The sequence below is a fragment of the Mustelus asterias genome, chromosome 18 (assembly GCF_964213995.1).
Source record: "Mustelus asterias chromosome 18, sMusAst1.hap1.1, whole genome shotgun sequence".
Taxonomy (NCBI): domain Eukaryota; kingdom Metazoa; phylum Chordata; class Chondrichthyes; order Carcharhiniformes; family Triakidae; genus Mustelus; species Mustelus asterias.
The window spans coordinates 49966419-49980394 of NC_135818.1; the positions used below are offsets into that span (position 1 = coordinate 49966419).

Consider the following 13976-nt stretch of genomic DNA (forward strand, 5'->3'; position numbering starts at 1 on the left):
TTTTCTCAGGTCAGAAAACTTCACAGGGTATACGATATTCTCATACATTGGGTCGTTGAGTAGTTCTGTACTTCGATCATGCTGGAGAAAGTGGAGTAGTGGTGGAAGAGAGACACAAACAGAAACGGGGAAGAGACACAGAGACATCAAAAATAGACATAAAGAAAAGGGCAGCTGGGTGAGAGAGAGAGACACACACACACAGACAGGCGCACACGAACGCACACATACATACAGAGATACCAAGAGACAGAGAGAATCAAACATAGATACAGTGCGGAGCATACACCCAGTATAGTTGAGTTTAAGTACAAGCAAAGGAAAATTTAAAGATTGAAGGGGGAAGGTTTCAATGGGCTGTTTTATAAAGGATAGAGAGCAAGGGTATGGAATAGGTTGGAAAGGCAGATAGAAGACTTATTATGAATCTCTCCTGGGTGCAGGAAGCAGTAAGTGTTGATGAGTCAAAATGAAAAAGATCAAAAGATCCAAGACAAGGATTTTATTATCAGAATGAAGTCATTCAATCCTCTGCACTTGTGTCAGTGCCACACAGCTCTAATCCCATTTCCCTATGCTTTCTGTCATTCATGAATACGTTTCTCTTACCAGTTATCGTTTAATCACTTAAGTGCAATATATTGCATTCTATACCAAAATGCATGAATATATTTATTCTAATATGCTGCTTTATGCTTTTAGTAACTTCATGGCTTGTCATTAATGATTTCACAATTTACCTTCAATAGTTTAAAACTTTGAACACGTGTAGGAATTTATCATCTTCTCCCTTTATTTTATCTATAATGAATGCAGTAACAGTTTTTCAAGTCTATTATAAACTATAATTTTACGTTGAGATGTATCTTAGTAAATTTATGTTGTGCCAAACACCTTTCCACAATGGAAAACTGCACCAACCTTGCCTAACCATGGCCTTGTTCAAATACATATTTTTCTTTTTTCATTCAATGTGCCTAACACAGATGACCATTTTTCCCACCTAAAGTATTGATTCTGCTTTTGAAGGATCCATGTATTTCTATCTTGAAACCTTGGCTCCACCACTTTTAGAACTTTTACCATACGAGGTATACTCTCTCTTTCTCCTATTCCCCCATCTCCATCAAGCATACTATCTCACAGTTATCTTCAATGAACTATACTTAACACATATCTGCTAATTTCTCCAAGTAGAGAGGATCTCCAAGAAGATCGCGCATATCGACACAGACATCAAATTTCTACAAAGATGCAAGACATTATCTTGTAAATTGAGTTTGTGTCTGTATATGCCCTGTTTGTGAACACAACTCCTCACTCACCTGATGAAGGAGCTTGAGACTCCGAAAGCTAGTGCTGCCAAATAAACCTGTTGGACTTTAACCTGGTGTTGTGAGACTTCTTACCATTTCTCCAATGCCATTGTTTTCTTACATTCTTCATGTTTTGCTGTGACATTGGCAAATTATAAGGAGTGAGTTTGGTGACCTAGTGGCTTTGCTACTACTTAACTAGCGAGCGACACCCAGACCCCAAAACCAAACATCTTTTTGCCTTTGTAACAAGTATGTAATGTGGCACTTTATCACTTATCAATATATTCAGTCATTTTGAAGTTGTTAGTGAAGTGTGATCTGGACTTTATAATTTGTGTTCACTGTTCTTAATTAACCCACATCTCTTTACGCATTAATGTCTCAAGCGGATGTGGCATATTATCCAAATACCTTCTTCATTTAATTGGAATATATTATGACAGAAAATCTAGGCGACTTGGGGTCAAGATGATGGAAAAAATTGGTAAACAACCCAAGGTGTGCTAATGATACAGTACCATTGCAAATATAAAACATTACAAGAGACACAAAGATAAATTAGGCAAACCTTGAACATTTATAAAAAAAAACAGCAATCAGAGAAAAAGTACTTTTGAACATTTATGAGTACAAAAATAGAGCAAGTGAATAAAATTGCTTACTTGAGTAATCTGTTATTTTGGACATCTAATGATGAAGTTAAACAGAGCATAGAACATGTAAATGAGTTATTTAACACTATGAATACCCTTTCAAATATATCAAGTGGGGACAATAAATATATATGGTGACATGCTTATTTATTGACTTCATGACAATGGAAATTGGGCAGTTTCTAAACTTGCCAGTTTACCATCAACCAGGGAAGATGAATAATTACCTCCACAAAATGTGTTGTTAGAAGTATTGTACGGTTGTAAAAAATTGAACCTTGAATTCTCTTGGTGCTAAAAGCATGCATTGGAACATATTTGTCAAAACTATTTACAATAAAAAGGTTCTTGAACTAGCAGAAGAGGATATAGCAGGGGGGGGGGAGAGGAGGAGATATTTTAATGGATATATAAATTACAATAATTACTCAAAAGACTCTCCAGTCCATCAAACAGGTTCTAAACAACTGCGATGCCTTGTACATTACAATACACACACTCTTCACCCCATCCAAAAACTAAAATCTCTCAAGAGACGAGAAACCAAATAAAAACTCAAGACAAATTAAGGAAATAAAATCTGGAAAATTCACCCGAGATCTCTCTACTCTTTGGAACAATTTGCTGATGGAGATGGGTAATTCACAGGGTTTCAGAGAAAATAACTAAAGGGAATTTCATATAAGCATCTGATATTTATAAGTACAAATGTGAAAAAAAAACCTGAGACTTTTGCCCAGTGGGTAGAGCAGGCCATTATTCTGGAGAATTCTTCATAAATTCAAACACTGTTAATGCTCTACAAGCGAGCCAGAGAGACAGCTACCAATCATTATCAATTCATAGATACTTCTTAGTGAGATGTTCTGCTTTGGGGTCAGAGTGAGAATTTTTAAATCTCAGAAACATTTGGAAGCTTGAATGTCAGTCATAATTAGAACTTGACAGCAGTGATAGCAAATACTCATGTAAGCCAATTCATTGCCTGACTAGTTATGATGGATTTATAAAAATATCTGTGCTTATCAAGGTAAGACACATCACATGGACAATTTCTTATTTCAGGTATTAAAAAGTAGCATTGAAAGAAAACAAGGACAAACTTGCATTGAAAGAACATCTCATGAACTCATGATGTCACAAAGCACTTTAGAGCTAATTAAATAATTCTGAAGAGCAATCCTTTTTATAATGTAGAACATAGAACATTACAGCGCAGTACAGGCCCTTCGGCCCTCGATGTTGCGCCGACCTGTGAAACCAATCCAAAGCCCCTCTAATCTACACTATTCCAATATCATCCATATGTTTATCCAATGACCCTTTAAATGCCCTTAATGTTGACGAGTCCACTACTGTTGCAGGCAGGGCATTCCACGCCCTTACTACTCTGAGTAAAGAACCTACCTCTGACATCTGTCCTATATCTATCACCCCTCAATTTAAAGCCATGTCCCCTCGTGCTAGCCATCACCATCCGAGGAAAAAGGCTTTCACTGTCCACCCTATCTAATCCTCTGATCATCTTGTATGCCTCTATTAAGTCGCCTCTTAACCTTCTTCTCTCTAACGAAAACAGCCTCAAGTCCCTCAGCCTTTCCTCATAAGACCTTCCCACCATACCAGGCAACATCCTGGTAAATCTCCTCTGCACCCTTTCCAATGCTTCCACATCCTTCCTATAATGCGGCGACCAGAACTGTACACAATACTCCAAGTGCAGCCGCACCACAGTTTTGTACAGCTGCAACATGACATCATGGCTCCGAAACTCAATCCCTCTACCAATAAAAGCTAACACACTGTACGCCTTAACAACCCTATCAACCTGGGTGCCAACTTTCAGGGATCTATGCACATGGACACCGAGATCTCTCTGCTCATCCACACTACCAAGTATCTTACCATTAGCCCAGTACTCTGTATTCTTGTTACTCCTTCCAAAGTGAATCACCTCACACTTTTCCGCATTAAACTCCATTTGCCACCTCTCAGCCCAGCTCTGCAGCTTATCTATGTCCCTCTGTAACCTGCAACATCCTTCCGCACTGTCCACAACTCCACCAATTTTAGTGTCATCCGCAAGCCTTCTACGCCCTCATCCAGGTCATTTATAAAAATGACAAACAGCAGTGGCCCCAAAACAGATCCTTGTGGTACACCACTAGTAACTGAACTCCAGGATGAACATTTCCCATCAACCACCACCCTGTCTCCTTACAGCTAGCCAATTTCTGATCCAAACCACAAAATCACCCTCAATCCCATGCCTCCGTATTTTCTGCAATAGCCTACCATGGGGAACCTTATCAAACGTTTTACTGAAATCCATATACACCACATCAACAGCTTTACCCTCATCCATCTCTTTGGTCACCTTCTCAAAGAACTCAATAAGGTTTGTGAGACACGACCTACCCTTCACAAAACCGTGCTGACTATCCCTAATCAAATTGTTCCTTTCTAGATGATTATAAATCCTATCTCTTATAATCCTTTCCAAAACTTTGCCCACAACAGAAGTAAAGCTCACTGGTCTATAATTACCAGGGTTGTCTCTACTCCCCTTCTTGAACAAGGGGACAACATTTGCTATCCTCCAGTCTTCTGGCACTATTCCTGTAGACAATGACGACATAAAGATCAAAGCCAAAGGCTCTGCAATCTCCTCCTTAGCTTCCCAGAGAATCCTAGGATAAATCCCATCCGGCCCAGGGGACTTCTCTATTTTCACACTTTCCAGAATTGCTAACACCTCCTCCTTATGAGCCTCAATCCCGTCTAGTCTAATAGCCTGCATCTCAGTATTCTCTTTGGCAACATTGTCTTTTTCCTGTGTGAATACTGACAAAAAACATTCATTTAGCGCATCTCCTATCTCTTCGGACTCCACGCACAACTTCCCACTACTGTCCTTGACTGGCCCTAATCTTACCCTAGTCATTCTTTTATTCCTGACATACCTATAGAAAGCTTTAGGGTTTTCCTTGATCTTACCTGCCAAAGACTTCTCATGTCCCCTCCTGACTCTTCTTAGCTCTCTCTTCAAGTCCTTCCTGGCTAACTTGTAACTCTCAAGCGCCCTAACTGAGCCTTCATGTCTCATCTTTACATAAGTCCCCTTCTTTATCTTCACAAGAGATTCAACTTCTTTAGTAAACCACAGTTCCCTCGCTCGACCACTTCCTCCCTGCCTGACAGGTACATACTTATCAAGGACACGCAGTAGCTGTTCCTTGAACAAGCTCCACATTTCAATTGTGCCCATCCCCTGCAGATTTCTTCCCCATCCTAAATCTCGCCTAATCCCATCATAATTTCCTTTCCCCCAGCTATAACACTTGCCCTGCGGTATATACCTATCCCCTTTCCATCGCTAAAGTAAATGTAACCGAATTGTGGTCACTATCACCAAAGTGCTCACCTACCTCCAAATCTAACACCTGGCCTGGTTCATTACCCAGTACCAAATCCAATGTAGGGAAACACTAAGGTCAGTTTGTGCATAGCAAGGTTCCACAAATAGCAATGAGAAAATACACCAGCTAATCTGTATTAGTGGAAGTAAGGGCTAAATATTGGTCAAAATGGTGGGAGAATTCTTCTGCACTTTTTGAAATAGCACTGTCAGCTGACAGGCCAGGCAGTTTAACGTCTCATCTGAAAAACAGCACAGCACTCGACTGTCAAATCTTTGAAGTGAAGCTTGAATGCATGACCATCTAAATCAAGCCGAGACTGCTACCATTGAACCAAGGCTGATGTGTTATGCGATCCTGGGTCAATTACATCATTATGAGAGAGACAGTAACATTTCCCTTTACCAGCGTGAATTTTCCCTTATATTTGATCAGTTATTCTTGTGATCTCACTGAGTGAGCAGGAAACATGGGGCTAATTTAGAGATCTGTGCTGCAAATCTAGGTCCACCAGGAATTAGTGAAAAATGGCTAGTTATTTGATGCAGGATTTGTTCAGTTAGCAGAGTGATCTCTTATCTAGATAGCTTGGGCTCAATTTGAAATTTTGGGGTAGTATTTCTACTGGAAATTGTTAACACAACTCTCAAAGACTTAGCCCAAATGCCACCATAACGCCAATAAATTATTTTATCTGAATCCACTGAACCATCATATTTTCTTTTATTATTTAATTTAACATTAGTTATATATTTTAACTCAAGACATCTTCAAAAGCAAGGCCTACCTTTGCCCATGACTTTTGTAAACTGTCCAGGCAGATCCCCTTCTGGAACAGGAGCACCTCCTGACTCACCCTCACACCCCGTGACATTTTGTTGCTGAATGCCCCCAGCAGCCGAGTCCTTCACATCAGGTAGCCGACTCCTGTCGGAACTCATTAAAGCAGACTGAGAGTCCAAGTCTTGGTTCTGTTCACCAGAGTTTTGCGTATGGGTAAAATTGTATGCTTTGATAGGGGTAAGAATCATTTGGTGCAGCTCCTGCAGTGCATTACGCAGATTACCACCTTCAAGAACATCCTGTGCAATAGAATATAAAATATCAATGCAATAATCAAATAACTTGTATATAAAACTTACTGTAATGTGCATGGCATTTACATTGTTGGAGATTATTCAAAAGCTACATGTTAAAGCACACATATAGTTTATATAGACTGATCATGTAAAGTTTAAATATTTCTAATCTACAGGGAGATGGTGGTGTATTGGGCTTGTATTGGACTAGTAATCCAGAGTCCAAACACATTTTCCTGGGGCACAAGTTCAAATTCTACCATGGGAGTTGGTGGGATTTAAATTCAATTAATAAAATCTAGAATTGAAAGCTAGTCTCAGCAATGGTGACCATGAAATTATCATTGTTTATTGTAAAAACCCATTTGGTTCACTAATGTCCTTTAAGGAAAGAAATTTGCCCACCTTATCTGGTCAGGCCTATATGTGACTCCAGATACATAGCACTGTGGTTGACTCCTAACTTCCCTTTGAAATGGCCAGCAAGCCACTCGGTTAAAGGGCAATTAGGGATGGACTACAAGTGCTAGTCTTGACAGTGATGTCCACATCCCATGAAAGAATTAAAGAGAAAAATCAGAAGGTTTGGACTTTAACAATAGATTTGCAAAATGCTTTCTCAAGTTTGAACTGCAAAATTACATAATTCACTTGTAAGGTTGTAAATTGGAGATACGGTATGACAGTTACCTTTTCCAATTGATTCCTTTACAATAGCAAAGTGACCCACTGAGTTTTAGACCAATTGTAACAAAATATTTCAGATCAAATCAATATCCATTTTATTGGATATAACTTGATCAAATTATTGAGACCAAGCATTTCACAAAATTCCATCCTGTACTAATTGGAGGACTGGGGGTGTTAGATAGAGCAAGTGAGCTGCCAGGTTTTAAATTTGTGTTTGCAGCAAAAGGCAGTTTCCAGGAATAGACCAAACCTGCACTCCTACGCAAGTTCTAAATGTGATAGAAACAGTAATCGTATTTTATTTAGAGAATGAGATATGGGTGGTGATGTGGTCTATTCACTGTTCTCTTTTGGTTTCTCCAGAAGGTAGTAAATACCAAATGGCAATCACAAAAGCCAGGTTTGGGTTGATAAGTGGTAAATAACATTCACACCATGCAAGTGTCAGGCAGTAATCATCTGCAAAAAGGGAGAACAATGGCATCACCATCAACACCTTGAAGATCACCAACGACCTGAAATTGAACTGAGCTAGCCACATAAATGTTACATTACAATAGCAGGTCAGAGGCTAGGTTCTCTGCAAGAGGTTGACTTCCCAACTACTCAAACCTTCTCCACCACACATTGATGACATGATTGGGGAGTGAGATGGAAACACTCCATTTGGAGGTACAGCAACAATCAAGAACTTGGCAATGTCCAGGACAAAAGCAGTATAAACATCCACTCCTGCATGCCGTGACTGCAGTGTATTATCAGTGGCAACACAGCCATTCACTAGATTTTATTTTTCAACACCTCCCAAACATGTCATTTTTCTTTATTTTTTCCACAGCGTCACTGTCTAGACCAATATTTGTTGCCTCTCCCTAATTGCCTTCAAGAAGATGGTGGTGGTGAGCTGCTTTCTTGAACTGCTGCAGGTCAACATGTGCAGGTTTACCCAGTGTTTTTAGGGAGGGAGTTCCATGATTTTGACCCAGCAACAGTGACGGAATGGCAATACAGTTCCAAGTCAGGATGGTGTGGGGCTTGGAGTTAGAACTGAAGATGGTGGTGTTCCCATGCATCATCCGATTTTGTCCTTTTAGGTGGTAGAGGTCATTGATTTGGAAAATGCTGTGGAAGAAACCTTGGTGAATTACTGCAGGGCATTTTATATGTCATACACACTGCTGCCACTATGTTGATGGTGGAGAGAGTGAATGTTTAAGTTGGTGGATGGGGTACTGAGCAAAAGGACTACTTTGCCCTGAATGGTGTTGAGCTTCGAGTCTTGTTGGAGCTGCACTCATCCAGGCAAGTGGAGAGAATGCCATCACACTCTTGACGTTGGCCTTGTGGATGGTGGACAAGCTTTGAGGGATGGAGGGGGGAAGGTCAAGAAGAGAATTACTTGCTGCAGAATTTCCAGCCTCTGACTTGCTCTTGTAGCCACAGTATATACATGGCAGGTCAAGTTAGGTTTCTGTCCAACCCAGGCTATTGATAGTGGGAGATTCAGCAATGGTAATGCCAATGAATGTCAAGGGAGATGGTTAATTTGTTGTTTTTGGACATGGTCATTGCCTGGCACTTGTGGGGCACAAATGTTACTTGAAGCTTTATCAACCCAGCCCTGAATGTTGACCAGGTTTTACTACGTGGGCAGCATAGTGGCAAAGTGGTTAGCACTGCTGATTCACAGCTCCAGGGAGCTGATTCCCGGCTTCCTGTGTGGAGTCTGCACATTCTCCCCGTGTCTGTATGGGTTTCCTCCGGGTGCTCCAGTTTCCTCCCACAGTCCGAACGATGAGCTAGTTAGGTGCATTGGCCAAATTCTCCTTCAGTTACAGGTGCTGGAATGTGACAACTTGGGGATTTTCACAGTAACTTCATTGCAGTGTTAATGTAAGCCTACTTGTAACACTAATAAATAAACTTAACTTACATATGGACATAGACTCCTTCAGTATTCGAGTCATCATGAAAGGTACAGAACATTGCGCAATTATAAGTGAACACCCCCACTTCTGACCTTATGATGGAAGAAAAGTGCTGAAGGTGGTTAGCCTTGGGAATTACCCCAAGGAACTTCTGCAACAATGTCCTGGGACTGAGATGATTGATCTCCAACAACTACAACCATCTAGGTATGACTCCAACCAGTGGAATTAACTCCCCTGATCCCTATTGACTTCAGTTTTACTAGGGTTCCTTGATGCCACACGAAGGCAAATGCTCACCTCACCTCTGGAATTCAGTTATTTTGTCCATGTTTGGACCAAGGCTGCAGTGAGGTCAACGAGGTCTCTTTGATCCTTCACCCCTTTAGAATAGGTGTTGTCCCTGCGTGCCGCAGGGATCGGTGCTGGGGCCTCAACTGTTTACCATATACATAGACGATCTGGAGGAGGGGACCGAGTGTAGGGTAACAAAGTTTGCAGATGACACAAAGATGAGTGGGAAAGCGAATTGCGTGGAGGATGCGGAAAGTCTGCAGAGCGATTTGGATAGGCTAAGTGAGTGGGCGAGGATCTGGCAGATGGAGCATAACGTTGACAAGTGTGAGGTTATCCACTTTGGAAGGAATAATAGTAAAATGGATTATTATTTAAGTGGTGAAAAATTACAACATGCTACTGTGCAGAGGGACCTGGGGGTCCTTGTGCATGAATCGCAAAAACTCAGTTTGCAGGTGCAGCAGGTGATCAAGGCGGCAAATGGAATGTTGGCCTTTATCGCGAAGGGGATGGAGTATAAAAGCAGGGAGGTCTTGCTGCAATTGTACAAGGTACTGGTGAGGCCGCAACTAGAGTACTGTGTGCAATTTTGGTTCCCTTATTTGCGGAAGGATATATTGGCCTTGGAGGGAGTACAGAGAAGGTTCACCAGGTTGATACCGGAGATGAGGGGGTTAGCTTATGAGGAGAGATTGAGTAGATTGGGCCTGTACTCGTTGGAGTTGAGAAGGAGATCTTATAGAGACATATAAGATAATGAAGGGGTTAGACAGGGTAGAGGCAGAGAGATTCTTTCCACTTAGAAAGGAAACAAGAACTAGAGGACACTGCCTCAAAATAAGGGGGAGTCAGTTTAGAACAGAGTTGAGGAGGAACTTCTTCTCTCAGAGGGTAGTGAATCTCTGGAATTCTCTGCCCATTGAAGCAGTGGAGGCTACCTCGTTAAATATGTTTAAGTCAGAGGTAGATAGATTTCTGATCAATAAGGAAATTAAGGGTTATGGGGGCTAGATGGCCTACTCCTGCTCCTATTTCTTATGTTCTTATTTTATATTTTCACTCCTCATTTTGCATACCAAACCACATCACTTTACATTTCTCTGTATTACTTGTACGTCTATTTCACCAGCCTATCTATATCCTTCCCACAGTTCACAATATTCCAACTGTCACCTGCAAATTCTGACATGGACTTGATTTTTAAAAAAAAAAAATCATTTTTGCAGGATGTGGTCATCGTTGGCCAGGCCAAATTTACTTCCCATCCCTACTTGCCCTTCAGAAGGTGGTGGTGAACGGCCTTCTTGAACTGCTGCACTTCCCGAAGTGCTGTTAGGAAGGGAACTTCAGACTTTTGAGCCAGTGACAGTGAAGGAACGTCTGCCCAAGGAACCATGGTAAGTACCTGCAGTGCATTATGTGGCCGTGTGTGTGTGTGTGTGATGTGGTGAGTTACTCGTTGCAGGATTCCTAGCCTTTGACCTCTAAAGTGCACACTGTTATCAACAGCAATCCTGGTACAGACCTTTGGAGAACATCACTGTACATCATCTTCCAGTCCAAAAAAAAATGTTTAGTACTACTCTGTTCCCTGCCACTCAGTCAACTTTATATCCATGCTGCCACTGTCCTTTGATTCCATGGACTTCAACTTTTCTGACAAGCCTATTAATTGGTACTTTATGAAATGGCTTGGGACTATTTGCCTCAATCGTTCATCTTCTCTCCTGGCTTGGGTCATTGTCTGAGCGGAGTCTGCACGTTCTCCTCGTGTCTGCATGGGTTTCCTCTGGGTGCTCCGGTTTCCTCCCACAGTCCGAAAGACATGCTGGTTAGGTGCATTGGTCATGCTAATTCTCTCTCAGTGATCCTGAACAGGCGCCAGAGTGTGGCAACTAGGGGATTTTCACAGTAACTTCACTGCAGTGTTAATGTAAACCTACTTGTGACACTAATAAATTTAAATGTTTTCAAATTCTTTCTAAAAACATGGCGCCACAATTGGACATAGTAATCCAGTTGAGGCTGAACTAGTGTTTATACAGGTTTATCATAACTGTTACGATTTTCCTAGATTACCATTTTAAAAAGTGTTTCTACTACTGAGGTTAAACTGAAAGGCCTTGAACAAGGAGTAACATTTTGTAATTCTCTGGCACCACCTCCATATAGAAAGAGGGTTGAAAGGTAATGGCAAAAACATATTCAATTAACACCTTTACTTCCCTCAACATCCTTGGATACATCCCAGCTAATCCTGGTTGTAAGATTTTGATCATCCTATTAATTTGTTTCTGTAACTTAACCACTTTTAAAAGAGTAATTTTGAAGTTCTGTTGGACAATTATCAAGGTAATTGTTGATGAAGGAAGTTTTGTTTTACGATGAAGGTTCGTTGAGTCTTGATTTTTTATTATTCTTCCATGGGATGTGGGTGTTGTCAACAAGACTAGCACTTTTGCCCGTCCCCAATTGCCTTGACAGTCAAACATATGTAGGCCAGACCAGGTAAGGAAGATTTCCTTCCCTGAAGGGCATTAGTGAACCAGATGGGTTTGTACAACGGTTTCATGGTCATCATTAGACTTGTTATTCCATATTTTTATTCAATTAAAATTTCACCATTTGCTGCGGTGGGATTTGAATTCGGGTCCCCAGAGCATTACCCTGGATCTCTGGATTACTAATCCAATGACAATTCCGCTACACTACCATTTCCCTGTGTGTTTTTTAAAAATTCACTCTGAAGGAATGACTAAAGCAGCCCGAATTTAAGATGACACTCTGTTTAAACAAACCATGTACTCCTTTAATTGATCTGTGCCAGAGAGGATCCTTTATTTTCTGATATTTGTGAGGGTGTTGACAAGAGAATGTGACTTTATTTATGGCTTCACTGTATCCGGAAGGAAATGTGCATTTGTTTGTAATGGCATGTAAACTCTTGAGGGCAAAAAGGATGAATATTTGTTTTTAGTCTACATGGCTCTAGTTACAGAGGTGGGGTGACACAAGATGATTTACATCCTATAGCCAACAGGAAGTGTAAAGCTGGACCATCTTCAAAGGAAGAAAGAATGAGAAACTGAGGGATAAAGTTGGAGAATTAGACTCTGTCGGCATTCTGGGGTGTGACTATTTATGTAGTTCTAAAGAAAAGATATACAGTGCAAACTAATAAACACCAAGGATTAAAAGATCATAGAAAACTAACTGATCTGAGCAAATCGGGGAGCTCAACAATAAGTTACAACTTAAAATGCGTATAAAACAATAGTTGAGAAATAAGTAAAATTTGTCCACATCAGGTAGCTGTGTTTTTGAACACATTTGCACGCCACAGTAAGGACAAGAACAAGATTCAGTAAAAAGATAATCTCGGAGACTAAATTAGATGTATAGAAGAGAAAAAAATGTTTGCATCTGCACATTTCTTACCTTTTCCAATGATCTAAGCACATTTTGTCTCTCCTTCAATTTTTGTATACTGAGGACAATTTTGTGTCTTGCACCTTTGGTAACATTCTGCAAGAATAACAAAAAGCAGGTTCAAATATCCATTTGCAATGGTAATTTTAACAAGTTTGATCATCTTAAATTATGTTCTCCATGTCTAATAAAATATGGTTTTTATTTTTAAATTTAGATGTTGCATTAAAATTGCTTTATGGAGGCACAATTAGTGGACTACATTAAAATGTTGTGCCTTAGTAGGACCACTTTTTCAATGGCTGTCAACAAAAGTCAAGCCGTCAATATTGTATCAGTCAAAGATATCTTGGAGCTAAAATGGAAGAAATAAATCTTTAGTATTGCTGAAAAGAAAGCTCCTCATCTTGCACTCATCAGGGCATTCACAACAATAAAAAACGTAATGGGAACAACTTGTACTCGATGAGAAGAGAATATTGATTGGTTGACAAGTGGATTCTGATTGGCAACAGCTCTACCATGAGAATGCATCAGTTAACTGACGACTGGCAGTTAACTGCTAAGCTTGGTTAAATTCAAACCAGACAGGTTAATTCTGATTGGTTAAGTATTGCCCTAGGAAATGAACCAGAGAATGGTGGCCACCTCTTCTGTTCAATTGAAACGATCAAAATGTGTGTACACATTCTATATATCATCTTAAATTGGTTGTTAGCATAATTCTTGGCACACTCAGGATTGTTTGCAAATGTTGCCCAATTGTGGAATCACATCTAATGTTTCAGTCTTTTGAGTTTTGCAAGCATGGGCTGCTGGGTGATGCATGATAGGAATCGGCCTCACAGTTCACTGCGCTCATTTATGTATGGGTTTCCCAAGACGCACAAAAGTGATGTCCCTTTATGCCCCATGTTGTCTTTGACCTGTTCTGCACAAACTGAATTGGCAAATGGTTGGGCGAGTTGCAACAACCAGCTTACAGCAAATTTTCCACATACACACTAAAGGATTCCTTCACAATTGCGAAGACTACACAGAACATGCATATTGATAGTAATGCTATGTCCATGTGCTCATTTGACATTGCTAGCTTATTCACCAATATACTGTTCAAGGAAGCCCGAGATATTTGCACTGCAGCATCATGATGATCTAGACT

General features: G+C 40.4%; 1 protein-coding gene across 4 annotated transcripts in view; it reads right to left on the reverse strand.

Moving 5' to 3' along the window:
• samd4a (sterile alpha motif domain containing 4A) overlaps positions 1-13976 on the reverse strand; it is a 188024-nt gene that overhangs the window by 30956 nt on the left and 143092 nt on the right. For all 4 annotated transcript variants that reach the window (XM_078233900.1, XM_078233901.1, XM_078233899.1 and 1 more), the window contains 2 exons: positions 12824-12910; positions 6179-6473 (listed from right to left, as the gene is read on the reverse strand). In XM_078233900.1, the coding sequence (XP_078090026.1) occupies positions 6179-6473; positions 12824-12910 (382 nt within the window). The remainder of the gene's footprint in view (positions 1-6178; positions 6474-12823; positions 12911-13976) is intronic.